We start from the raw sequence: 26271 nt of genomic DNA on the forward strand, positions 1-26271 counted from the left end.
AATACATCGGTATTAATTATGGTAGCATGTATAATTTTTAAGCTATAATTGCTGAAAACTGAGAAATAATGATTTTTTTTCTTAATATTCCTGTTAAAACTCATTTAGGAAAAAAAAAATTCTTAGCAAAATGTACCACCCAATGAAAGCCTAATGGTGGAAAAAACAAGATATAGATCAATTCTTTGTGATAAGTAGTGATAGTTATGGGCAGCACGGTGGCGTAGTGGTGCGCACTCTTGCTTTGCAACACTGGGTCCCCGATTTAAATCCCAGCCAGGTCAATATCTGCAAGGAGTTTATATGTTCTCCCCGTGTCTGCGTTGGTTGCCTCCGGGCACTACGGTTTCCTCCCACATTCCAAAAACATACAGATAAGTTAATTGGCTTGCCCCTAAAAATTGGCCCTAGACTACGATACATGCACGACTACACGATACATATATAGACATAGGACTATGGTAGGGATTAGATTGTGAGCCCCTCAGAGGGACAGTTAAAGGGATACTGTAGGGGGTCGGGGGAAAAGGAGCTGAACTTACCCGGGGCTTCTAATGGTCCCCCGCAGACATCCTGTGTTGGCGCAGCCACTCCCCAATGCTCCGGCCCCGCCTCCGGTTCACTTCTGGAATTTCTGACTTTAAAGTCAGAAAACCACTGCGCCTGCGTTGCCGTGTCCTCGCTCCCGCTGATGTCACCAGGAGTGTACTGCGCAGACACAGACCATACTGGGCCTGCGCTGTGCGCTCTTGATGACATCAGTGGAATCGAGGACACGGCAACACAGGCGCAGTGGTTTTCTGACTTTAAAGTCAGAAATTCCAGAAGTGAACCGGAGGCGGGGCCGGAGCATCGGTGAGCGGCTGCGCGGGCACAGGATGTCTGCGGGGGACCGTTAGAAGCCCCGGGTAAGTTCAGCTCATTTTCCCCCGACCCCCCTACAGTATCCCTTTAAGTGGGAAGACAATATACACTCTGTACAGCGCTGCGGAAGATGTTGGTGCTATATAAATAATAATAGTTATTGGCGAATGAATGGGAGTGTGTGTGTGTGTGTGTGTGTGTGTTCCTGGCTCAAAGGAGAAGATACAAATATATTTTTGTGTTAAATAAATAAATAAGAGCCATCTGGAGTTGAAGTGGACTTTGGACATTATTTACAGAGCTTTTTCACCTGTTTGCCTCTGTTTTCACCTTATCTATTCTATATATTACATTTTTAATCTCCCAAAGAGCAAACCTATCATATAATTAAGGTAAGAAAAGTAATAGTGAGATGAAGTTAATCAGGAACAACTTAGTTTGAGTGATTATTTTGCTTGTAAATGTGCTGAAAGGTTATATTTATCAGTTAGGTGATGAATGAGTCATGTATGAGAAGTTTTTTGTGAATAGAGCCCATTATAGGAACTTTCCCATCGCTGCCGGTGTGCGGGTCACTCAGTGTCGCTGTATTCTGCGCGGATTGGCCGTTGTCAGCAGGTCCCATAGCTGTGAGTCGGGGTTGGCAGGAGACGTGTTTGGAAAGCAGACAAAGCGCCCATTCACACATGACAAATGACAGATCATTGTTGATAAGCGCCGCAGCCAATCGCAGCTCTTCTCCACGTCGGGGGAGCGACTCCTGGCCGGCAATTGCCTGTTGTGGTTCAGCGTGGCGTCTCGGCCGCACGTGTTCGTCCTTCACGTACTGAACGTCCTGTCCCAGGATTATCAGCAAGGCTTTATCTAACGTCCTGCATGGAAACAGGACCCGTGTGAAAGGTCTCCAATCTTTAGGCTAATCCCCTAAATTCTGCAAATGATGCACATTTTTACCATTCTTCACATTTTTATTCCCTTCACCCTGTTCACTATTCTGTACCGGAAGCCTGGGTTGAGGGGAATGTGTAAACTGCCATATTTATTCTTTTTAAAGGACCACATTTAAAATAAGTATGTTTCATCCAGAGTAAAATGAGCTATAAATTGCCTCTCTCCTATGTTGCTGTCGCTTACAGTAGTTAGTAGAAATCTGACATTACCGACAGGTTGACTAGTCCATTTCTTCGTGGGGGGGTTCTAAGTATTTCATTTATTCTTTACAAAAGCTCTCCCTGGATCTATACAAAGATTCGGCCTCACCTGTCTTTAGATTCTGGCAGTTAGGATAAGCAACCGCCGATCACTAAGTGCTTTTGAAAATAAAGAAAACCCTTAGGATCCCCCATGAGGAGATGGGCTAGTCCAAAACCTGCCAGTTCTGTCAGATTTCTACTACCTACTGTAAGTGACAGCAACATAGGAGAAAAGTAATTTATAGCACGTTACTTAAATTGTACTTTATATTTTGTGTTTTCATGTATTTTAAAAGTTTGCTTTTTGTGTGTGCGATAGTAGTCCTTTTAAAACGCAGATTGCAGGGGGTGGAGTCTGGTCTGAGGAAGTTCAGAAGGGATGGCATTGCAGTAGTCCAGGTTGGAGAGGACCAGAGCATGGGTCAGGAGTTTCGCAGTGTCTGATTAGCTAGGGGAGGAATTTACACAGCAGATGTGCTGCAATCACACAATATCAAAAAGTCGCAAATCCCTTGCTTATTCACATAAATGGGGTCCCTGCCTAAGTCTCTCCCCACAAGCGGTATTCCGACTCACTATGGGTGATAAAAACATGCTTTTTGCAGTACTCCCGACCCTGGGTAGGGGTCACTGCCGAGCAGTCCATGCATCGGAACTGCATATAACTCCTATCTCCCCGACGACAGGCAGCGATCTGGTTGACCTGGCCGTCCTGCTGATCGCTTTGGCTGCAGCAGTGGTGTCTGACTAATACACCTGAAACAAGCATGCACTAACCCAGTCACACTTCAGTCGGAAACATCTGACCTGCATGCTTGTCCAGGGTCTATGGCTGAAAGTATTTAGAGGCAGATGATCAGCAGGACAGCCAGGCAATGTGCATTGTTTAAAGTGAACCCGAGCTGAGAGCAAAAGTAAATATATAGTAGCCTCCTTATCAAACAATACCAGTTGCCTGGCAGTACTATTGATCTATTTGGCTGCGGAAGTGTCGGAATCGCACCAGAAACAAGCATGCAGCTAAACTTACCAGGTCTGACAATGTCAGAAACCTCTGATCTGCTTCATGCTTATTCAGGGTCTGTGGCTAAAAGTATGTCAGAAGATCAGCAGGACAGCCAGGCAACTGGTATTGTTTAAAGGAAACCTCCATATCCCTCTCAGTTAAGGTTTCCTTTAAAAGGGGTTCTGTAGCTTTTTTTTTTTTTTTTTTATGTAAAAAGAGTGCTTACCTGGGGCTTTTAAAGAGACTCTGTAACAACAAAAACCTCCCCTGGGGGGTACTCACCTCGGGTGGGGGAAGCCTCCGGATCCTAATGAGGCTTCCCACGCCGTCCTCTGTTCCACGGGGGTCTCGCTGCAGCCCTCCGAACAGCCGGCGACAGAGCCGACTGTCAGTTCAATATTTACCTTTGCTGGCTCCAGCGGGGGCGCTGTGGCGACTTTCGGCACGGAAATAGACGGAAATACCCAATCTCCGTCGGGTCCGCTCTACTGCGCAGGCGCCGGAAACTTGCGCCTGCGCAGTAGAGCAGACCCGACGGCGATCGGGTATTTCCGCCTACTTCGGCGCCGAGAGGCATCAGAGCGCCTGCGCAGGAGCCAGGAAGGTAAATATTGCGTCACGGCTGTACGGAGGGCTACAGCGAGACCCCCGAGGGATGCAGGACGGCGTGGGAAGCCTCATTAGGATCCTGAGGCTTCCCCCACCCGAGGTGAGTACCCCCCAGGGGCCGTTTTGTCGTTACAGTTCCTCTTTAATGGCCCTGCAGATATCCTGTCCCGTGCCGTCACTCCAGAATCCTCCGTTCCCCGCTGCGGGTCACCGTCCAATCATTCGTCTAACTAGATGAACGTCACTGCAGCTGCGCGGCCGCTTCTCACGTCTCCGGGAGCTTATTGCGCAGGCGCAGTAAGGAGATTGGAGCAAAGACGCGCAGCTGCGGTGACATTCGTCTGCTTAGACGAATAATTGGACGGTGACCCATAGCGGGGAACTGAGGATTCTTCCATGACGGCGCGGGACGGGATATCTGCAGGGGACCGATAGAAGCCCCAGGTAAGCAACACTTCTGATTAAAAAAAAAAAAAAGAAATGCTACTGAACCCCTTTAAAAGGAGCTAAAAATGGCAGCGTCCATATAACTCTCACCTCTTGTTCACTTTAAAAGGAAATAAATATGGCAGCTTCCGGGTTGCGTTCACTTTGTGTCCTGTAGAGATCAGAAGCTATAGCAGGCTTTACCAATCCCCTGGGTAATTGGCGCCTTCCACATCCCCTCTACAGAACAGCCTGCTCCCCCCCCCCCCCCCCCCTAGGGGGTACAATTTAGCGGCACGCAGTTCATCGTGATTAGTGTTCCTCCTGCTCCACGGATCTGTTCCGACGTCGCTTCACTTTTCATCCTCGCTGACATTAAATTAACTCTCTGCTCCGCACATCCAAACAAGATTAATGCATATTAAGATCTGCTCCAACATTGTCTGCGGATACGGTGCGGGGAGAGTCGCGGCTGGTGACAGGATTAATCACAAGCCGCTGACCTAATTTCTACAGAGAGATATTTGATATATTTTTATTTCCTCTAGTGGCGCAAAGAGACTGTTCTGAAAGTAGGATTTTGATTTTGTTAATAGAGAGATCGTTCTGCTCAAAATAACCTCGCAGGTAGTGTCAGGGGAACGTACACCACTTAAAGGGAACCCGAGGTGAGAGATGTATGGAGCCTGCCATATTTATTTCCTTTTAAAGTGGACCTGAACTTTTGCACAGGACAGAAGGAAGAGCGAGAGATACATGCCCCCTGTATGTATTTAGAGAGTTTAGTCTGTCTAATTCCCCCTCATCTGTGTCTAAATCTTGAGTTTGTAATTTGATCTCTCCCCTGTGTCACCTGACTGCCATGGGAGAGATGGCAGATAAGCTCATTTGAAAGCACAGGAGGTGAACCCTATGTCTGCTTCCATGAAAGCAGGAAGTAGAAACAGTGCAGATTTATTGCAGGATTTGTATCAGTTGTAACAAATATTTTTCTTTAAAGGTTATTATGCTGTTTATCTTTTAGAGCAGGGGGGAAGTTCTGAGTTCAGGTCTGTGTCAAAGTGGGACTGAACGCTTGCACAGTAGAGAAATGTACCCTGTGTGTATTTAGAGAGTTTAGCCTGTCTAATGTCCCCCTCATCTGTGACTAATCAAAAGTTGTAATTTAATCTCTCAGCTGAGTCAAATAAGGAATCTCCTCTGCCACGGCAGAGCAGCTAATTTGTAAAAACAGGATGTTAACCCTATGTCTGCTTGAAAGCAGGAAGTACACACCCTTCAGATTCATTGCAGGATTTGTATCAGCTGTAACTTAGAAATGTTTTTTCTTTAAAGGTTATTATGCTTTTGCTAATCTTAGAGCAGAGAGGACGTTCTGAGTTCATGTCAGCTTTAAAAGAATCCTGAGTTGTAAAGACCATAAGCATTTATACCTACCCGGGGCTTTCCCCAGCCCTGTGTAGGCCGTGGGCTCCCTTCGCCAGCCTCCTGGGCCGCTCCGATCCTCCAGTGTTTGCACCAATAGTCAGGGAGTACTGCGCATGCGTGACCCTGGCTGCAGTCCTGTGGCCAGGCGTGTTCTGTGCTTGTTCCGTAAACTTAGGCTTGTAACTGCAAGTGCAGAATGCTCCTAGTCATGGGAGCGCGGCCAAGATGGTGCACAGCCAAGGCCGGGCAACAGTCCCCAACTGAGCTTTACACGGGGACAGCAGAGGAACGGAGACCCAGGAGGACAGTGAGATAGCCCACAACCTATCGGGGGCTGGAGGAAGCCCCAGGTAAGTATAAATGCTTTGGGTCGTTACATTTCATGTACACTTTAGTTGCCTGGCATTCCTGCTAAGCATTGTGGTCAGTAGCAGAGATGGATTAACCACCTTACGACCACCTAGCGCCGATGGGTGGCTGCAACTTGGCTCTCCAGGACAAGCCTAACGCCGAAAGGCGTCAAGTTCTGATTGAGGAGATTGGTGGGGATCACGCGCATCCCTGCTTGAGTGACGGAGCTTCGCTCTGCCAACAGTCTGCCAGCGGCGATCGCAGCTGGCAGACTGATGAAATGGCTGTTTCGCAGTGCTGTACATTATTTCTTTTCAATGTACAGCACTGTGATGTAGTGCAGGGCTATACTGGGGACAGCCCCGTCACTTGGCTGTTCTCTGGGTGGGCTCAACATGTGATCCCTCTCATAGACTGATGCCTATGAGAGAGGATCGCCCTGATTGGTTCTCAGGGGGGGGGGGGGGGGGGGTAAACACATCTGTTGGTGGGCAGAAAAGGGGGGGGGATCAATTTGTGTGCCAAGTTGTATGGCTCTGCAGAAAGATGTTAAAGCTGCAGAGCACGAGCACTAAATTGTAAAAAATAGCCTAGTCACTAGGGGAGTGCAAGCCTGTGGTTCTGAAGTGGTTAAGATGTAATAGGGCCCTGTAACGATCGGTGTAACACAGAGAGGGTCTGATTACCGGTGAACTGCAGTATCACCGAGAATACAGAATATACCCGATTATTGATGATCTGCAGTATCACCAATAATCAGATATATCTACTAACCTCTGGACACCTGAGATAACCAGTGAGTGTTAGTGCAACAGCAATACCTTGAGTACTGCACAGAAGTATGTTCCTTCCGTAGGCCTAGACTTCCCGGGGGAGGAGCTAGGCTGAGAGTAGGAAGGACCGAGTGTGAGTGACACCAGAGAGAGGGTGTCACTAACAGGTCTGGGAACTGCCTCTAACAGTAAGGTCAGTTCTCGAGGTCGGGCAATCCAGGTCGTTAACACACAGACGGATAAGGTACAGATTCAGGAGACAGATACGGAATCCAATGAACAGGCAGGGTCTGGCAACGGAGTATCAGAATAGCAAGGTACAGAATCGGGAGGCAAATACAGAGTCCAGGAACGAGCAGAGTTTGGCAACAGGATATCAGAAATAGCAAGGTACAGAATCAGAGTTCAGGAGGAATAGTCAGGCAAGCAGAAGGTCATAACAAATAATACAGTTCAATATTCCTAACGCTAAGGTATGAGCTCCGTGATCATCAACACCTTTGGAAACTATGCTAGAACACAGATACAGACAAGGTCTGAGTGCTACCACGTAGTGATCGCAACGGCAGACAACCAGAGAATGATCAGCACCCAGTATATATAGTGCAGCACTCTCCAGCGCCTCCCCTAAGTGCTGGACCAATGGGAAGTGGAGGAAATGTCAGCAGACCTTCTTCTGGCTGTCATATAAACTCTGCCTCTCAGCGCGCGCCATTCTGAACCTGTGTGGACTATCAGTCCCAGCCACACCAGTCACGTCTTGCAATGTCTCTGCTGGCCTGCACGCCGGGTGGGACGCACCGCTATCTGTACATGCGGCGGCCTCCCCGCGTTTGGTCAGACTGTCAGTAGCAGGCCTGTGTGCGCAAACCGCCGCGTCAGACGTGGCAGTTTCTCCGCGTTCCGCTATGCCAGCCGCGGAAACAGCCGCCTCATCCTGCGTCCATGCGGCGGCTTTTCCGCGTTTCTTCACAGGCCCTAGGCAAGGTAGTAGATTTTGGGCCCCCTCGTGATCCTTTTGGTAAGATGTGTAGAGAGGCCAGAGAAGGTGGCAGGTGGGCCCCTTCACACCTACTAGGACCCAAGCACCTGCCTAGGTTGCCTGATGGATGATCCTGCGCTGGACAGTAGTGTCTGAGTCACACACTTGTCAGATTTTTGACAGAAACCTCTGATCCACATGCTTGTTCAGGGCGCGATTGTGTTTCCTGATGTGACGAGAAAAAAGCTGCAGGAATTTTTTTTCAAATGGGGGATCGCATTGCAAATCGTATAGCCCTGTGTTTGCTATGTGACTTGCATGCGCCTGGCTTTTGCAAATGCAGGAAAACTGCAGCAGGCACTGGTATTGCGTTTTGATGAAAATTGCAACACACCACTGAAGATGCTTCACCATTTTCATTATTTAACCTGTGTACTAGCGATTGGCAAAACGCATGCGCTTTGTAAATGAGATTGAAGTGCATGCAATGCGGAAGGGGCCTAAAGGGGAATTAAGTTTCACAATAAAACTGGCAAAAGCCCAGATTGTCTGCTGTACAGTTTAAAGATGCCCTGTAGTGACCTACAATACAATACAATGCAGTAAATAAATCAGGATGTCCACTTTTTACACCACATATATACATTTTTTTTTATAGGTATGTAGCCCCACCTTCCTAGTGAGATTTAGCCTAGGCTTTTTATTATTCTGCCCCTTCCCATAGCATTCTGGGAGACCAGAGATCTTTTTCTAGTGGATTTAGAACTCTGTCAGTGAACATTCCCCAGGGGCGCATCTGCCAGTACAAAAGATGTCACTGCCTGTGATAAATTTCAGAATGCAAATCGGTGAGAGGAAAGATTTTACAGTGGTCAAACGCTAACTAAATCACTTAGACATGAAGACCCAGCACTGGTTGGTTTTTATTTGGTGGTTATTGGGTACCTGCTTTTTCTAACCTTGACACACAGTCACTCAGTGGCCAAGTTTGTGGGCTTTGGGGTTTTGGTATCAATAAAGTGGACATGGAAGCAATTTATCAATCAAAGAAATCTGATTGGCTGTTTCTGACTCTGCCCCCTTTTCTGAATTTGAACCCTCGTCACCCAATGACAGACTGTATCAGGTTTGAGGATTTTGCTATAAACAATGTAAGAATGGCATCAATTGAAATATTCCTCTTGAAAATCGATAGGTGAATTTTTATTGACAGTTGTAGGCTCCACCCACTTTAATCAATATTTATTCCATTCCCCATGTAAACTGGCTGAAATTTGATTGGATGTTTTATGCTCCATCCACTTTCCCTGAATAAAAAGATAGCTGATAGTAACAGAGGCGCCAATTAGAATAAAATAATTTAAAATCTGTTTAAAAGGAGGGGGGTTGGTGGTTACCACCCTCAGATATATAATGACCAGCCAATAAGTCGTTATACGTAAATAATAAAATTTATTATAAATTCTCCAGGCATGCTGGAGAATTTATAATAAATTTTATTATTTACGTATAACGACTTATTGGCTGGTCATTATATATCTGAGGGTGGTAACCACCAACCCCCCTCCTTTTAAACAGATTTTAAATTATTTTATTCTAATTGGCGCCTCTGTTACTATCAGCTATCTTTTGATCTAGTCCACCCCTGGTGGAGGGGTATATCCCCATTTCTATCTACAGAGAGCGACTTCTTAATACCTGAGTGGGGTCAGGTTATAATTCTCCCCACCTGCACATCCAGTGGTTGCCTTTGTGGTAACCCAGACTTGTGAGTATAATACTCGTAATCGTTTTGTCATATTTCCTTTACGTGACATACTACACTATATTGGGCTCTCGGTTTTTTCATTTTTTCTTCTAAGCCACTTTCCCTGAATGTTTAACCTCGGTTACTGTGCCAAGTTTAGGGATTCCACGTTAACGTTTTTTTTTGTTTTTTTTTTTTTTTTTTTTTTATATTATGTGCAATTCAAACTGCAGGCTAGGAATTTCCAAAACCAACAGTCAGGGCCCGTTTCCACTCTGGCGAATTCGCATGTGTTTGCCGCATGCGAATTCGCATGTGTTTGCCGCATGCGAATTCGCATAGCCAATACAAGTGGATGGGACGGTTTCCACTTGTCAGGATTTCTGAGCCTTTTCGTCCGCGTGAAAAATTTGCATGGCAGCCATCAGAATTCGCATACCGTTATGCGGGTGTATGCAAATTTTCATGCAAATTCGCATGGAATCAATGGAAAAGCACACAGGCACTGCCATGGTTAAATTCGCATACAGCGTCATTCATACGAATTCGCACATGAAAATTTGCATCCAACTGCATGCGAAATCCGCATGCAAATTTTTTCTGCGCCGATTTGCACCACACAAGTGGAAATGGGCCCTAATACAGTGGTTTGTAAAAGTATTCGGTCAGTTGACAAAATACATTTGCCATGGCTGCAAAGAAGCAGTTTGACACAGTGGTTTGCAAAAGTATTTTGCCCCCTTGAAGTTTTCCACATTTTGTGATATTACTGCCACAAACCTGAATCAATTATATTGGAATTCCATGTAAAGGACCAATACAAAGTGGTGTACACGTGAAAAGTGGAACAAAAATCATTCACACATAGATAAATTTTTTTTTTTAACCATTCTATTGTTGCCCTGGCTTTATGTTTAGGGTTGTTGTCCTGCTGGAAGGTGAACCTCCGCCCCACTTGTTTTTTTACAGACTCCCAAGAGGTTTTCTTCCAAGTGTGCCCTGTATTTGGCTCCATCCATCTTCCCATCAACTCTGAGCAGCTTCCCTGTCCCTGCTGAAGAGAAGCACCCCCAGAGCATGATGCTGCCACCACATTTGACAGTGGGGATGGTGTGTTCAGAGTGATGTGCAGTGTTAGTTTTCCGCCATACATAGCGTTTTGCATTTTGGCCAAGAAGTTCCATTTTGGTCTCATCTGACCAGAGCACCTTCTTCCACATGGTTGCTGTGTCCCCCACATGGCTTGTGGCAAACTGCAAACAGGACTTCTTATGCTTTTCTGTTAACAATGGCTTTCTTCTTGCCACTCTTCCATAAAGGCCAACTTTGTGCAGTGCACAACTAATAGTTGTCCTATGGACAGATTCCCCCACCTGAGCTGTAAATCTCTGCAGCTCGTCCAGAGTCACCATGGGGCTCTTCTTGACTGCATTTCTGATCAGCGCTCTCCTTTTTCGGCGTGTGAGTTTAGGTGGATGGCCTTGTCTTGGTAGGTTTACAGTTGTGCCATACTCCTTCCATTTCTGAATGATCGCTTGAACAGTGCTCCGTGGGATGTTCAAGGCTTTGGAAATCTTTTTGTAGCCTAAGCCTGCTTTAAATTTCTCAATAACTTGATCCCTGACCTGTCTGGTGTGTTCTTTGGACTTCATGGTGTTGTTGCTCCCAATATTCTCTTAGACAACCTCTGAGGCCGTCACAGAGCAGCTGTATTTGTACTGACTTTGGCTTACACACCGGTGCATTCTATTTAGTCATTAGCACTCATCAGGCAATGTCTATAGGCAACAGACTGCACTCTGACCAAAGGGGGCTGAATTATTATGCACACCCCACTTTGCAGTTATTTGTAAAAAATGTTTGGAATTCTGTATGATTTTCGTTCCACTTCTGCCACTACTTCTTGTCATTTCCTGTTAAAAACTCCCGTGGACTGGCTGCCTATAAAATCAGTGGTCAAACTGAAATGTCTGTGACATATCCTTGCATCTTCAGGTCTCTTCCCCAAGTATGGTGTTATTGTCCTACCTGATGAAGAGACCTTATCTGTCACGAAACCTTGCAAATTACTGTAGTTAGTCATTTGAGGTATTGCCAACAACCACTTCCCAGTACCTAACCCCTGCTCCCCTGGAGTATGCATTGCGGCACTGCCACATGAGATGGATGGTGCCGCTGCTGCTGAAAAAAAAAAAAAATTGGTAATTTAGATTGCCAATACTTTATGCACTACCCAGAACCCATTCATACTTGAACCCTCCCCTCCTGGTGCCTAAAAATACCCCCCCCCCCCCTCATGCCTAATCCTAACCCCTCAACTGCCTAAGATAAACCTAACCATGGTGCTGAAATGACCGCTAGCTGTAGGCAGCCAATCATCTATGACTACAACCATTAATTTCTTTGTAGTAGCCAGTTGGCTACCATCCACGTCAGGCACTCAACTCACCGCTTGGGCGCCCAAATATTACTCTCCCCACCCCCCCTCGACACACATTAGCCCCTTCTTAATGCATAGCCCAACGATCTAACCTTCCCGATGTTTGGCTATACAACAGTCAAAGCACTGACATTAGGTATGTAACCACAATGAGGCCACCGCAACTTGTCTTTGACACTGGGTCATCCTGGTACCCAGAAATAAAGTGGACATAAACTCGTAACTTCCTCTCTGCTCTAAAAGATAAGCAACAGCATGATGACCTTTAAAGGAAAAACAATCCTCATTACAACTTATAGAAATCCTTCAGAAATCATGCAGTGTTTACTTCCTGGAATTCCTGGGAGCACAGAAAAGGTTAACCTCCAGTGTTAACATATTAGCACAGCTCACACAGCTGACAGTCTTGTTTTAACCTTGCAACCCTCTTTCCCTGAAATTAAGACATCCCCTGAAAGTAAGCCCTAGCAAGAATTTTGAGCATGCTCAAAATCTAAGCCCTACCCTGAAACTAAGCCCTAGTGGCAGCAAGGGGGAAAAGTATGACAACTTGTGTCTTACTGGAGCCAAGAGATAAAAGTTGCGATACTCCTTCCTCTTCCTCATAGGCCGAAGCTCGGGGAAACCGCAGCATGGAGCTGGGTGAAAGAGCATGCAGGAGGACATGGGACACAAGAGGACAAGGGATAGTGGAGGACACTGGTACAGAGGGGGACATCAGGACAACACAGCACAAGAACTTGTGCAATCATAGAAATATAAGACATCACCTGAAAATAAGCCCTAGCACATCTTTTGGTGCCAAAATTAATGTTACAGTCTTATTTTCGGGCAAACACTGTACTCGCTTGCAGAAAAGGGGGAAATAAAGATAATAAATAACTTATGAGCAATGATGTGTTTTCCTTGTTGACTTTAAAGGGGAACTGAAGAGAGAGATATATGGAGGCTGTCATGTTTATTTCCTTTGAAGCAATACCAGTTTCCTGGCAGCCCTGCTGATCCTCTGCCTCTAATACTATTAGCCATAGCCCCTGAACAAGCATGCAGCAGATCAGGTGTTTCAGACTTTGAAGTCAGATCTGACAAGACTAGCTGCATGCTTGTTTCTGGTGTTATTCAGATACTACTGCAGAGAAATAGACCAGCAGGGCTGCCAGGCAACTGGTATTGATTAAAAGGAAATCAATATGGCAGCCTTCGTATACCTCTTACTTCAGTTCCCCTTTAAGCAGGCCTAAACTCTTGCACCGTAAACTGCAAGTTTAGATGAGAGCGAATTCATGGGCGAAGCCATCGATGTCCGGTCTAATTTTTTTCAAATGGAGCAAAGGCAGCAACTGTTGTTGGGCTGGAGGAGAGGGGACACTCCCACAGCACTTTCCAGATGCACTGAACCAGTCACTGCTTTTCCTGCAACTGGAGATTAGAAATGGTCAGTGAGATGCATCATTTCAGTTTCCATACAAATTATATGAAAATTGTATGCAGATTTAAATACGGGTCAGAAAAAAAAACAGCAAGGAGTGTTTGTTTGGCTCATTTCTAAACTGCTTACAATTTTGTATGAAATTTGCAAGCGAGCCAGACTGATTTGCATCTGGTCGAGCAGCTCGGTCTGATCAAGCACATAGAAACTCCATCTCCGGTACATGGTCAGGGGTGGCAGGAATAAGACCTCCTGAACTTCCTGTTTTTTCAGAATGAGAAGTTAGAAGATCATAAGAATAGAATTGATGGTGGAATAGAGAAAGTCTGTTTGGCAATAGACTCGTTATGTTGAAAACAGATCTGTAATGTGCGCTGATGCCAAGGTCACGGGTGAGGAGCTGCGTTTTATCCTTTGTAACGAAAAGAGAGCCGATGCGTGTGTCTGTGTCACTCTTGGGGCAAACTCATCATTGCACAATGAATTGAGAATTTACCGTACATCCACAAAGGTCTCAGAGCTGTGACAGTGCCATTGTTTATGGTTGGAACACGAGGTGACCTGTATTTACGACTACGCCAATGCCACGTCCAGGATTGTTTTGTGTCGGTTCCATTACAAGAGCAGATTGAGATATTACCCTGCATCTGTGAGGTCAAGGCTCTGAAGAGCGGATGTTGCTTATTTGTGTGGGTGTATGGCGGTAAAAGATGGAAAGTTGTAGTGAGGTCTACCTGAGATGAACCTTGGAATCGTATGAATGCAGTCTGCTATGAGAGCTGGAGGCTTTCCTCTCTAGATGGAAAATAAACTTTTTCTAACCAGATACAGAGATGGAAATTAAATGCTATATTTTTAGACTTGCACGCAAATACTCCACTGAATGTGAGGAATCGAGTCTGAAGGACGATGTTTGGGTTGACTATAAATCTCTGCTGTAGGGATTTGGTTAATGGCTGGACATGGGCAGAGGTACCAGTTTTAAACAATCCATGACTGTACTGGTGGTGGTGGCTGCAGACCATTGGTGGTGGTGCTTGCTGTACACCATTGGATCTGCTGTTGGAGTCTACAGAAGCTAGTTTCATCTTTGGACAGCTGGCAGGTCCATGGTGTGCAGGAAAGGGGGCTGTGGTTCTGGATAGGGGTTTGGATCAGAGTGTAAACAGGAAGCATTTTGGGAGGACTGACTATCCCAAGGTGTGGGAGATGAGGGTCACGGATGGGCAGAACTAAGCATTACTTAGGATGCTGGAGTCTGGACCTTCAGCGCTGGAACTTCTTCACCAAACTACTGGTGGGGAAGTGCTTTCTGCCATCTGGCTTTGTCTCAAGCAAAATCATCCGCTGGGGAAACTGTTATAACCCCAGCTCCAGGAATAGATATTTTTTTACCACCCACCTATCCTAACCAACCTATGTGCTATCATATAGAGTGTATGAGGGGACCCAATGTAAAACCCCTACTGAGGCTCCTTATCTACTCCATTGAGATATGATGTTCAGTCAAGTCCACCTCTTTGTGACCCCATAGACCACCGCACACTAGGCCTGTCTGTCCTTCACTGCCTCTTGAAGCTTGTCCAAGCTCAGGTTTGTTGCTTCCATGATGCTATCTAGCCATCTCATTTTCTGTTGTCCCCGCCTTCTCTCCCAGCAGTAGGGTCTTCTCCAACGAATCCTGCCTTCTCATTGTGTGTCCAAAGTATTTCAACTTCAGCATTGCTCCGTCCAATGAGCAGTCAGTGTTAACTATTTAAAGGCCGCTCTATGCCATTGGCGTGGACGCGGCGGCAGCCCCAGGACCGCCTAACGCCGATTGGCATGCTGTCCTGGGGGCGTGTTTTGCCGGAGATTGCGCGTGCTGATGTACTCTCATCTCGCCTCCGCTCCACCATTAGTCTCCCAGCGGTGATCGCCGCTAGGGACTGTTAGACGTGAAACCACCGTCTATTTACACCGTACAGCGCTGCGATCTAAGGCAGCGCTGTACTGGGGACAGCCGAGTGACATGGCTGTCCCCTCTGGAGGCCCAGGAAGTGATCGGCTCTGTAATTCGCTGGCTGGGGTAGGGTGGATGGCTAAATACAGAAATAAAGGGAAAATGTCATGTAAAGGGAACCTAAACTGAGGGGGATATGGATGTTTCCTTTTAAACAATACCAGTTAGGAGCCACTATGTACTAGAGTATCCTGTACTATGATTTATGATATTGTTGACCTCTGATTGTATATAAGCTTAATTCTGTCCTGTTGTGGCCTCATGGCAATGTTTTGTTGTATTAAAATCAATAAAATGATTTGTTAAAAAAAAAAAAAAAAAAAAACAATACCAGTTGCCTGGCAGCCCTGCTGATCTCTTTAGTTGCAGTAGAGGCTGAGTCACACGCCTGAAACAAGCATGCAGCTAATCCAGTCTGACTTCAGTCAGAGCACCTGATCGGCATGCTTGTTCAGGGGCTGTGGCTAAAAGTATTACAGACGCAGGATCAGCATGAGAGTCAGGCAACGTGTATTATTTTAAAAGGACAAATCCATATCCTTCTCAGTTTAGGTTCCCTTTAATATAGAAAAAAACCCAAACACAGCTGTGATCAGAGCCCACCAACAGAAAGCTCTGTTGGTGGGCAGAAAAGGGGGGGGGGATAACTTGTGTGCTGAGTTGTTGCGGCCCTGCAGCGAGCCCTTAAAGCTGCAGTGGCCTTAATTGTAAAAAATAGCCTGGTCACTAGGGGCGTTTAAGACCGTGGTCCTTAAGTGATAAATATATTTATGGATTGACTGGTTGGATCTTCTCACAGTCAACAACACTCAAAAGTTTTCTCTAGCACCACAATTCGAAGGCGTTCAACACTCAGCCTTCCTTATGGTCCAACTCTCACACCCATACATTTACTACCAACTACCGAAAAAAACAGGGCTGTGGAGTTGGTACAAAAATCTTCAGACTCCTTGGTTTATGAAACCTCCGACTCCGGGTACCCAAAATGGCTCCGACTCCTCGACTCCGACTTCTTACTCTAATACTTAACAGGGCTGTGGATTTTGTACAAAAATCATCTGACTCCGACTCCTCAGTCTATGAAATCAACGACTCCGGGTGCCCAAAATTGCCCCGACTCCTGAACTCCAACTACGACTCCACAGCCCTGAAAAAAACATGGCTTTGACTATACCTACCTATGTTGACATGGTGACGCCTCTTCTTTTTTTAATTACATGTGTTTGTCATTGCTTTCCAAAGAGTAAAACTTTTAATTTCATGGCTGCATTCTCGGCCTGCAGTGCTCTTTGAGTCCAAGAACACAAAATCTGATACTGCTTCCATTTCCTCCCCTTTATATGCCAGATACATTGTGAGATTCATCGGTGTGGTATTTATTTATTTATTTATTTTTTTGCTGTAAAGCTTGGCACACCCTTTCAATTTATAATTTGCCAATCACTAACCAATTTTTGTCACCTCCATGTAATATTAGGGTCTACCTACACAATCTGCTCATATTATTCAATATCTGTTGACCCCCATACTACATGGAGGCGGTAAAATTGGTCGGTGATTGGCCAATCATTGAAGGTGTGTACCAGGCTTTAGGGTGCCCCAACTTTACGATATTATTGATATTTGTCCGATTTGATCATGAGTCTGGCAGATATGGATGCTGCAACCTGGCCAACGGATCAATCCTTTTCGGTCGTTTTACAGATAAACTTGGTGAAATGGATGGATTGGGCATGCTGAATGTTTTCGGTTGCTAGGGCAGGGTATACTATGCGGCAGTAATTTCGTGCGAATTCCTGCCGACTGACTGACGCACTTATTCTGTGTGACTGCATTATGTATTGTGTAACACAAAGTTTCTCACATTATTGCTATTTAGGAGCTATTAAGTTTTATATGTCCCCGGCGTTGTTGCCTTATATATCCCGGGCGTTTCCCGGTTTCTATTTATATCTGTGCTTTAATACCAGCGTTAAGATGTACGTGGTTTTTATAGGACTTTTACAGAACATTATTTTAAATTAGACATTTTATTTAAATGTGTTAAAGATAATAAATGGCAAACATACTGCAGTGCCAGTGTGTAGATCCTCATTCCCTCCTCAGGGACCTGTTGTTGTTGTTTTTTTTTTGTTTTTTTTTGGGGGGGGGGGGGGGGGGTGTTGCCCTATCTAATGCTGCCCAATCTAATGCTGCCCATACACTATTTTCTTATAATCTATCATACAATGTACAATTTCACAATCGGCCAGATTTTCCCAACATGTCTGATCAGATTTTTATCAAAAACTGGATACCCGTTAATTTCTTTTTTTTTTTCTCGGTAAAAAGAAAGATTTTTTGGATTTTCACTCGTTCTGGTCAAATGGGAAAATTAAACATTTTAATTGTACCATGTATGGGCACCATAAAAGTAACTAGGCACCTTACAATTTTTATTTACCGGTATTTATTTTACATTTTTCAATTCAAGATTTACAATCAATTTTTTTGATTGATTGTTACATTTGAAAAGTCCGACCAATGTACGTGTTCAGTTGTTTCCCAATAATGAAAAAAAATCTTGAAAACTCAGAAAAAAATACTTCGCCTCTGCGTTCCGATTTTGCCAATCTACCACACACTGTACAATCTTGCAAAAAAAATTGATCTGACATTTCTGCCACTTTCGATTGAAAAAGCAGGAAATCTGATCAGAATTTTCACTCAAGAAAAAAATAAAAATTAAAAAAATGGATTGATTTTTCAGTAGTTTGTTTTTATCGATTTTCGGTAAAATCGGATTATTGTATTGTGTGTGGCTAGGACAATTTCCAATAGGTTTCATGCTGAAATCTATAGGAAATATGGAACTTGGAAAAATGGGTCAGCAGCATTGCACTGGTCCATTTCTAAGATGCATACAATTTGCATTCTCATTGACCATCCCTACTGGCATGTATCTGGTGTCAGGCAGGTCAGGCAGCCACTTGTAAGTAGGGGTGGTCAGTGAGATGCAAATAACTTCAGTGGACTTGGATTGTATGGTAATTTTTAATGCAAGTAAAATCTGCTTGAAAATGGGCTAATACAATGCAGCCACTACTACAGCAATATGGGGGGTCCAGTCTGCCGAGATCAAGAAGGAACTCCTGTGACCGTAAAGCGAAATAAAGACCGAGAAAACAGACCAGGAGCGCCAAAAGTGTTGTACTTTCACACATTAAGGAGATTATTCCACAGACAATACTACTTGCAAACACAGGTGGCTATTAGACAACCACTGTTTTGAGCATGTGAAGAAGTCCGACTCCACTCGGATGGAAAGTCCTCTTCTGGAGTTGGGTCGCACCCCAATCGAAAAAAATGTCTACTGGAACCACTGATTATTGGCTGCAGGGATGATCCCTAATAGGGGAGCTAGTCTATACTGGGTGGGAGGAGGTGGCCCAATGTGAGTATTAGAAGACAATGTTGGTGTTAGTAAGCAACAATCTTACCTCAGTGTGGATGTTAAAGAGTAAATTTGTTGGACACCAATACAAACCCGTTTCTCAGAATTCACCTGAAGCTGGTGAATCTCGAGAAACTCCTAGTTTGTATTGGTGTCCAATAAATTTACTCTTTAACCTCCACACTGAGGTAAGATTGTTGCTTACAAACATCTGACACTCACATTGTGGCGCCTCCTCCACCCAGTATATACTTCTGCAACAGGCAGCTCTAGGTTATGAAGGAGAAGATGATCTGTGAATTTCCCCCCAAAAAAACGTTGCGCGTAATTCATCTAAAAATAGTTCCTTTTAAATGCATGTTTAAAAAAAGCTATTGCAGAAGTGAGACAGATCCTCTGGAGAAGTAGCTCTATGTCAAGCTTTGGAAGTTTGCTATATTTGATTAATTTTCCTTCCCCCTCAGTTTTTCTTCTTTTTTTTGTTTTACTTATTGATATTTTTTTTTCCCTCTGCACTTGAGAACTGCATCTCAGTATTGTAATCAAGACTGCTTTAGTGGAGCAACATGGCGGGACCTGGAGCAATGTTCCCCTGGGGTCAGCCAGTCATTGGGATTGGACCTGGAGCAATGTTCCCCTGGGGTCAGCCAGTCTTTAGGGATAGGACCTGGAGCAATGTTCCTTGGGGTCAGCCAGTGTATGCAGATGGGACTTAGGGAAATCTTACACTGAGTCTAGCCAGTCTTTAGATGGTGCTTGGAACAACGTTCCTTTAGGGCTCGTTTCCACTATCGCGAATCTGCATGCGTCCAACGCATGCAGATCCGCACATGTAATGCAAGTGGATGGGCCTGTTTCCACTGTAGCGTTGTTGAGGTGCGTTTTTTTCAGCGTGAAAAAAACGCACAAAAGAGCCAACGATTTCGCCTGCGTCGGGAATCCGTGCGAATCGCCGCTAATGTATTTAATAGTAAAAACGCATGCGTTTGTTACATGCGTTTTTTACCCGCGATTTCGCGTGCGATTTCGCACCTTTTTCAATTTTATTTTGCCCTGGCAGTGTCATGGTTAATTTCGCATGGCACCCTGCCATGCGAAATCGCATGCGAAATCGCGGGTAAAAACGCATGTGGAAACGCATCCGCATGCGTTTTTACAAGCGTCGGAATGCGGCCGAAATCGCGTCGCAACAGTGGAAACAAGCCCTCAGGTTTAGCCAGTCATTAGAGAGAGGGACTGGAATAGTGTTAGTTTTGGTTTGTCCTGGAACAATGATGACCTTAATTTGGTCGATCTTTAGACATGAAAGCTGGACCAATTTCACCTTTGGTTTGGCCAGTCCTTAGAGATGGGGACCTGGAGCAATCTTACTCTGCCCCTGGCTAGTCTTTAGATATGTTGCCTGGAACAATGTTCCCCTGGTTTTAGCCAAGCACTGGAAATGGGACCAGGAACAGTGTTAGGGCTGGAACCCACAAGAGCGTTTTTTTGAGCATTTTGGCAGCGCTGCGATACGCTAGCGTTTTTGCCAAAACGCTCAGCTGATAATGGATAGGGCAACTTCCACAGGAGCGTTTGCGTTTCCCAGAAACGCAAACGCAGGACCTGCAGCATTTTGGGAGCGTTAGCGCTTCAATGTAAAGTATTGAAACGCTAGCAGAAACGCTCAGCAAAACATAAACTGAGCGGTTTTGCTAGCGTTTTGCGGTTTAGCACACTGTAACAAAATTAAAAATAATTCACAGGACCAATCAGGATAAAAACGCAAAATGCTACACAACCGCTGAGCAAAAAAATACACTGTTGCAAAACGCGACCGAAAACGCGCATGAATCCGCTTGCAAACCGCTCAGACAAAACGCTAGCGGTTGCGTTTTGCGTTTGCGGATTTCAGTGGGTTCCAGGCCTCAGGTTTGGTTTGGCAAGTAGTTTTAGACATGGGACATGAAACGTGGACCAATTGTACCCTGGATCTGGCCAGTCTTAAGACATGAGATTTGGAGCAATGTTATTCTAGGCCTGGGCAATGTTTAGACATGAGTGAAGTAACAATTTGACTGTGTTTGGCCACTTTTTGGAGACTGAACCTGTGACAATGTTACTCTGGTTTCAACCATCCTTTAGAAAAGAAGCCTGAACACTGTTACTCTGAGTTTGGACAATTTATAGACCTGAAATGTGGAACAATTTTACCCTGGGTTTTGCCAGCCTTTAGACATGGGACCTGGTGCAATGGCTCTCTTGATTCTACCATACCTTAGATGTTAGATCTCGAACAAGTCCACCAGGGTTTGGCTAGTCTTTAGACAATGATACTTTGAGCTTGGCTAGGATTTAAAAATTGGGATTGTTAATGATTTTGCCAATAAGTCCTTCAGAAGTAATTTTCAGACGCAGGGAACTCTGTGAATTCCTGAAGGAGGAGCGTGGGGATAGGATCTGAGTGTCTGATATTTACCTTGGTCTTTTGTTCCCTCTCTATCGCATCGCCTGTTCAGAAGAGGCAGCATGTAGGTACCCACCAGTCCTGCTCCTCATCTGCATGCTTAGACACGTAGCATCTCGCTTAGAAGTACACATTCTACCCAAACGCCACTTCCAAACATAATCCGGCTTATTCCAAAGAGCAATGTTGATGTGCAGCAGGCCGCAACGGTCAATCATTTTTCACAGTCCTAAAATCAGGCCGGTGAAGGAGAGGAATGGTGATTGGTTGACGTGGGGCGACTGCTCATTGCTCTTTCTGCTTTACGATAAGCCACCCTCTGCTCCCCCTACTCCAGGAATAACCAAGGTCCAATCACTCATTCCCACCATCCCTTCAGTTTAATCTCTGTAGTGCCCCCTCATTGCCCTCTGCTGCATGGCGCCTGCGTGGAGAACTAGACCACCATCTGATCTATTTTCCTCTTGTGTTTTTTCTTTTGTTTTTGTCTTCTCCTCACATCAGGGGATGTCCTGTTCCAGATGGCTGAAGTTCACCGGCAGATCCAAAACCAGGTAGAGGATATGGTAAGTCAATCACCCCTCCCCTATATTTTTTTTTTTTTGTACATGGTATATATAATGGTCTTATGTATCGCTTATTGTGTTCTACATATGTAAACTCAACTACCCCAGCAAAGTAAATGAGTGGGACAGTCCAGTTTGCTTTTGTTATGCTTGTGTGCTTTCAGGCATGTAACCGCAACGTAATATGTTGACGCTTTATAAATAATAAAAATAATGTAGGCAATGCATTTTTTTAATATGATACAAGTTTTCTGTTTGCAGAGTCATCTTTTCCATGTTTACAAACTTACATTATCTGCCATACAGCCCCCCTCCCCCTTTATTTTCTAAATGAATTGGTTTACCTGGTCTGGATGAAGTTGGTTGTATGAGGTATTATGGCTGCACTTGTTATTGGGTGGGTGTTATTATGGCTGCATCGGTTATTGATGGTATGGATAGTATAACCAGGACTGTGAAGTCGAGGAGTCAGAATTGGAACCATTTTTGGGTACCTGAAATTGAAGTCGGTGTTTCCTAAACTGAGAAGTCAGAGTTGGATGATTTTTGTAACGACTCCACAGCCCTGCTAGGGAGGAGTCTGTGCAATATTTACAGGGCTGTGGAGTTGGAGTCAAGGGATTGTGGAGTCAAGTGATTTTTGTACCAAATCCACAGCCCTGGTAAGTATTAAGCTACGTACACACATGCGACAACGATCGTTCGTTGTCAACGACGAACGAACTTTTAATTGATAAAAGAACGACCTAAGTAAAGTTAGTTTTAAAAGGTGTGTAACGATCTGATCGTTAGAACGAATGTTACATCACGTAAAAGCAACTATTGCGCCTGCGCATAAAAATGAAAAGTTCCAAGGAGAAATAGTGAAATGCGCATGTCAAGCGTAGTATGAACGACAGTTTCCAACGATGTACTACTTTTGCAAACGATCGTCATTGGAAAAAATCCGCCAAGCTAGATCGTTCGTTTTTAACGAACTAGCTCGTCCGTCGTTAGACTTAATGGTCGTTGGCTGCTTTTTTTTTAAACGATCGTCGTTTGAAACGATCGGGGAACGATCGGTTCAAACGACTATAGTCGCATGTGTGTACGCGCCTTTAGACTCCAGGTAGCCAAATTGGCTTTGACTCAGTCTGAATTGGTGGTTTCATAAATTAAGGGGTCGGAGTCAAATGATTTTTGTAATGACTCCACAGCCCTGATTTTTTTTTTTTTTTGGTTACCTGGAGTAGGTGGTTTCATAAACTGAGGAGTTGGAGTCAGATTATTTTTGTACCAGTTGGAAAAGATTCGCAAAGCTTTTTCACCTGTTTTCCACTGTTTTAACCTTTTATTTATGTTACTCCCAAAAAGCAAAAATATAATTAAGATAAGAAAAGTAATATTGAAATTAAATTAATCAGTAACAACTTACTTTGAGTGATTATTTTGCTTGTAAATGTGCTGAAAGGGTATTTTTTTTATTAAGTCATTTATGAGAAGTTTTGTGAATAGGGCCCATTGTATATTGAGGGGATGGGTAGAGCGACTCCACATAGTATCTAGGGAGGTGGTTATTATGGTTGCACCTATTGTTGAGAGGCTGGATAGAATGACTGCACCTGTTATTGAGGCGCTGGTAGAGATGAGCGTAATGACCTAATTACGAATTTCCGAAATTTCGCGAAATTACTACAATTACGATTTTAGCAGTAATCGAAATTTCGTAATTTTCGCAAATTACGCAAATTTTCGTAATTACGATTACGAAATTTAGTATTTTAAAGTTTGCAAAGGTTTCTATCCCTCTAGATGCCTAAAATGAATAACCAACCAACCTCCTCCTCCTCCCTCCTCCTCCTCCTCCTCCTCCTCCTCCTCCTCCTCCTCCTCCTCCTCCTCCTCCCCCCCCCTCCTCCTTCTCTCTCTCTCTCTCTCTCTCTCTCTCTCTCTCTCTCTCTCTCTCTCTCTCTCTCTCTCTCTCTCTCTCTCTCTCTCTCTCTCTCTCTCTCTCTCTCTCTCTCTCTCTCTCTCTCTCTCCTCCAGAGATCTGTAGTATTTCAAACCATACTCACATTCATGACATGTCCAGGGATCAAACCCAGGCCAACCACATGGAAGACAGCTATGCTCACCACCAAACACACACTAAATAGACTGCTAACCTAAATCTTACTTGTAGACAGTCATATGAGACACATGCTGGGTGCAGGGCTTTGTGATTGGACCATGGACCATGCGATAGAGTGAGGTGCAAAAATGAAATCATGCCTAGCAGAGGATGGTTTCACAGTGCTAAATGCTAGGCTGGCTGTGGTGCAATTGGTTAGTGTGTCTGGCTGGTAACAGCAAGGTTACAGGTTCAATTCCATCCAGGCATGTCTTTTCCTTTTGCGTTCAACAGTTGTCCAAACAGAGCCAACAGAGCCCCAGATAGCCATGTAGAGTTAGGTCACAGCTAGCCTGGCTGTGGTGCAATTGGTTAGTGTGTCTGGCTGGTAACAGCAAGGTTACAGGTTCGATTCATCCAGGCATGTCTTTTCCTTTTGCGTTCAACAGTTGTCCAAACAGAGCCAACAGAGCCCCAGATAGCCATGTAGAGTTAGGTCACAGCTAGCCTGGCTGTGGTGCAATTGGTTAGTGTGTCTGGCTGGTAACAGCAAGGTTACAGGTTCGATTCCATCCAGGCATGTCTTTTCCTTTTGCGTGCGCGCGCTGCGCCATTGAACCCCATGGGGTATTTTGCGTGCGTAAAACTTTACGCATGCAAAACTTTGTGCTCGGTGTTTGGACAACTGTTGAACTCAAAAGGAAAAAGACATGCCTGGATGGAATCGAACCTGTAACCTTGCTGTTACCAGCCAGACACACTAACCAATTGCACCACAGCCAGGCTAGCTGTGACCTAACTCTACATGGCTATCTGGGGCTCTGTTGGCTCTGTTTGGACAACTGTTGAACGCAAAAGGAAAAGACATGCCTGGATGGAATCGAACCTGTAACCTTGCTGTTACCAGCCAGACACACTAACCAATTGCACCACAGCCAGGCTAGCTGTGACCTAACTCTACATGGCTATCTGGGGCTCTGTTGGCTCTGTTTGGACAACTGTTGAACGCAAAAGGAAAAGACATGCCTGGATGGAATCGAACCTGTAACCTTGCTGTTACCAGCCAGACGCACTAACCAATTGCACCACAGCCAGCCTAGCATTTAGCATTGTGAAACCATCCTCTGCTAGGCATGATTTCATTTTTGCACCTCACTCTATCGCATGGTCCATGGTCCAATCACAAAGCCCTGCACCCAGCATGTGTCTCATATGACTGTCTACAAGTAAGATTTAGGTTAGCAGTCTATTTAGTGTGTGTTTGGTGGTATGGTGGTGAGCATAGCTGTCTTCCATGTGGTTGGCCTGGGTTTGATCCCTGGACATGTCATGAATGTGAGTATGGTTTTGAAATACTACAGATCTCTGGAGAGAGAGAGAGAGAGAGAGAGAGAGAGAGAGAGAGAGAGAGAGAGAGGAGGCTGGCTGGCTGGCTGGCTGGCTGTGCTATTCATTTTAGGCATCTAGAGGGATAGAAACCCTTACAAACCTGAAAAAGTAAAATTTCGGTTGGAGACACGAAATTCGTCATTACGGGAGTGAAATTTCGATTACGAAATTGTAAATTACGATTTGAAAATTAATTACGAAATTACGAATTTGGGTCGTAATGTTAAATTTCGCATTCGTAATAAAAGCAGTTCGAAATTTCGAAAATTTCGGCTCATCTCTAGGCGCTGGATATAATGACTGCACCTGTTATTGAGGGGCTGGGTATAAGGACTGCACCTGTTATTGAGAGGCTGGATATAATGACTGCACCTGTTATTGAGGGGCTTGGTATAAGGACTGCACCTGTTATTGATGGTCTGGGTATAATGACTGCACCTGTTATTGAGGGTCTGGGTATAATGACTGCACCTGTTATTGAGGGTCTGGGTATAATGACTGCGCCTGTTATTGAGAGGCTGGGTATAATGACTGCCCCTGTTATTGAGGGGCTGGATATAATGACTGCACCTGTTATTGAGGGATCAGTATAATGACTGCGCCTGTTATTGAGAGGCTGGGTATAATGACTTCACCTGTTATTGAGGGGCTGGGCATAATGACTGCACCTGTTATTGAGGGGCTGGGTATAATGACTACACCTGTTATTGAGGGGCTGGGTATAATGACTGCACCTGTTATTGAGAGGCTGGGTATAATGACTGCATCTTGTTTTTGAGGGGCTGGATATATTGACTGCGCCTGTTATTGAGGGTCTGGGTATAATGACTGCATCTTGTTATTGAGGGGCTGGATATAATGACTGCGCCTGTAATTGAGGGTCTGGGTATAATGACTGCACCTGTTATTGAGGGGCTGGGTATAATGACTGCATCTTGTTTTTGAGGGGCTGGATATATTGACTGCGCCTGTTATTGAGAGGCTGGGTATAATGACTGCCCCTGTTATTGAGGGGCTGGATATAATGACTGCACCTGTTATTGAGGGGCTGGGTATAATGACTGCACCTGTTATTGAGAGGCTGGGTATAAGGACTGC

General features: G+C 44.9%; 1 protein-coding gene across 3 annotated transcripts in view; it reads left to right on the forward strand.

The window, feature by feature from the left end:
• The window catches only part of BAIAP2 (BAR/IMD domain containing adaptor protein 2), a 307153-nt gene that overhangs the window by 183816 nt on the left and 97066 nt on the right, over positions 1–26271 (forward strand). For all 3 annotated transcript variants that reach the window (XM_068263779.1, XM_068263777.1, XM_068263778.1), the window contains exon 4: positions 21634–21695. In XM_068263779.1, the coding sequence (XP_068119880.1) occupies positions 21634–21695 (62 nt within the window). The remainder of the gene's footprint in view (positions 1–21633; positions 21696–26271) is intronic.

Source organism: Hyperolius riggenbachi, chromosome 12 (genome assembly GCF_040937935.1).
Source record: "Hyperolius riggenbachi isolate aHypRig1 chromosome 12, aHypRig1.pri, whole genome shotgun sequence".
In the NCBI taxonomy this organism is placed as follows: domain Eukaryota; kingdom Metazoa; phylum Chordata; class Amphibia; order Anura; family Hyperoliidae; genus Hyperolius; species Hyperolius riggenbachi.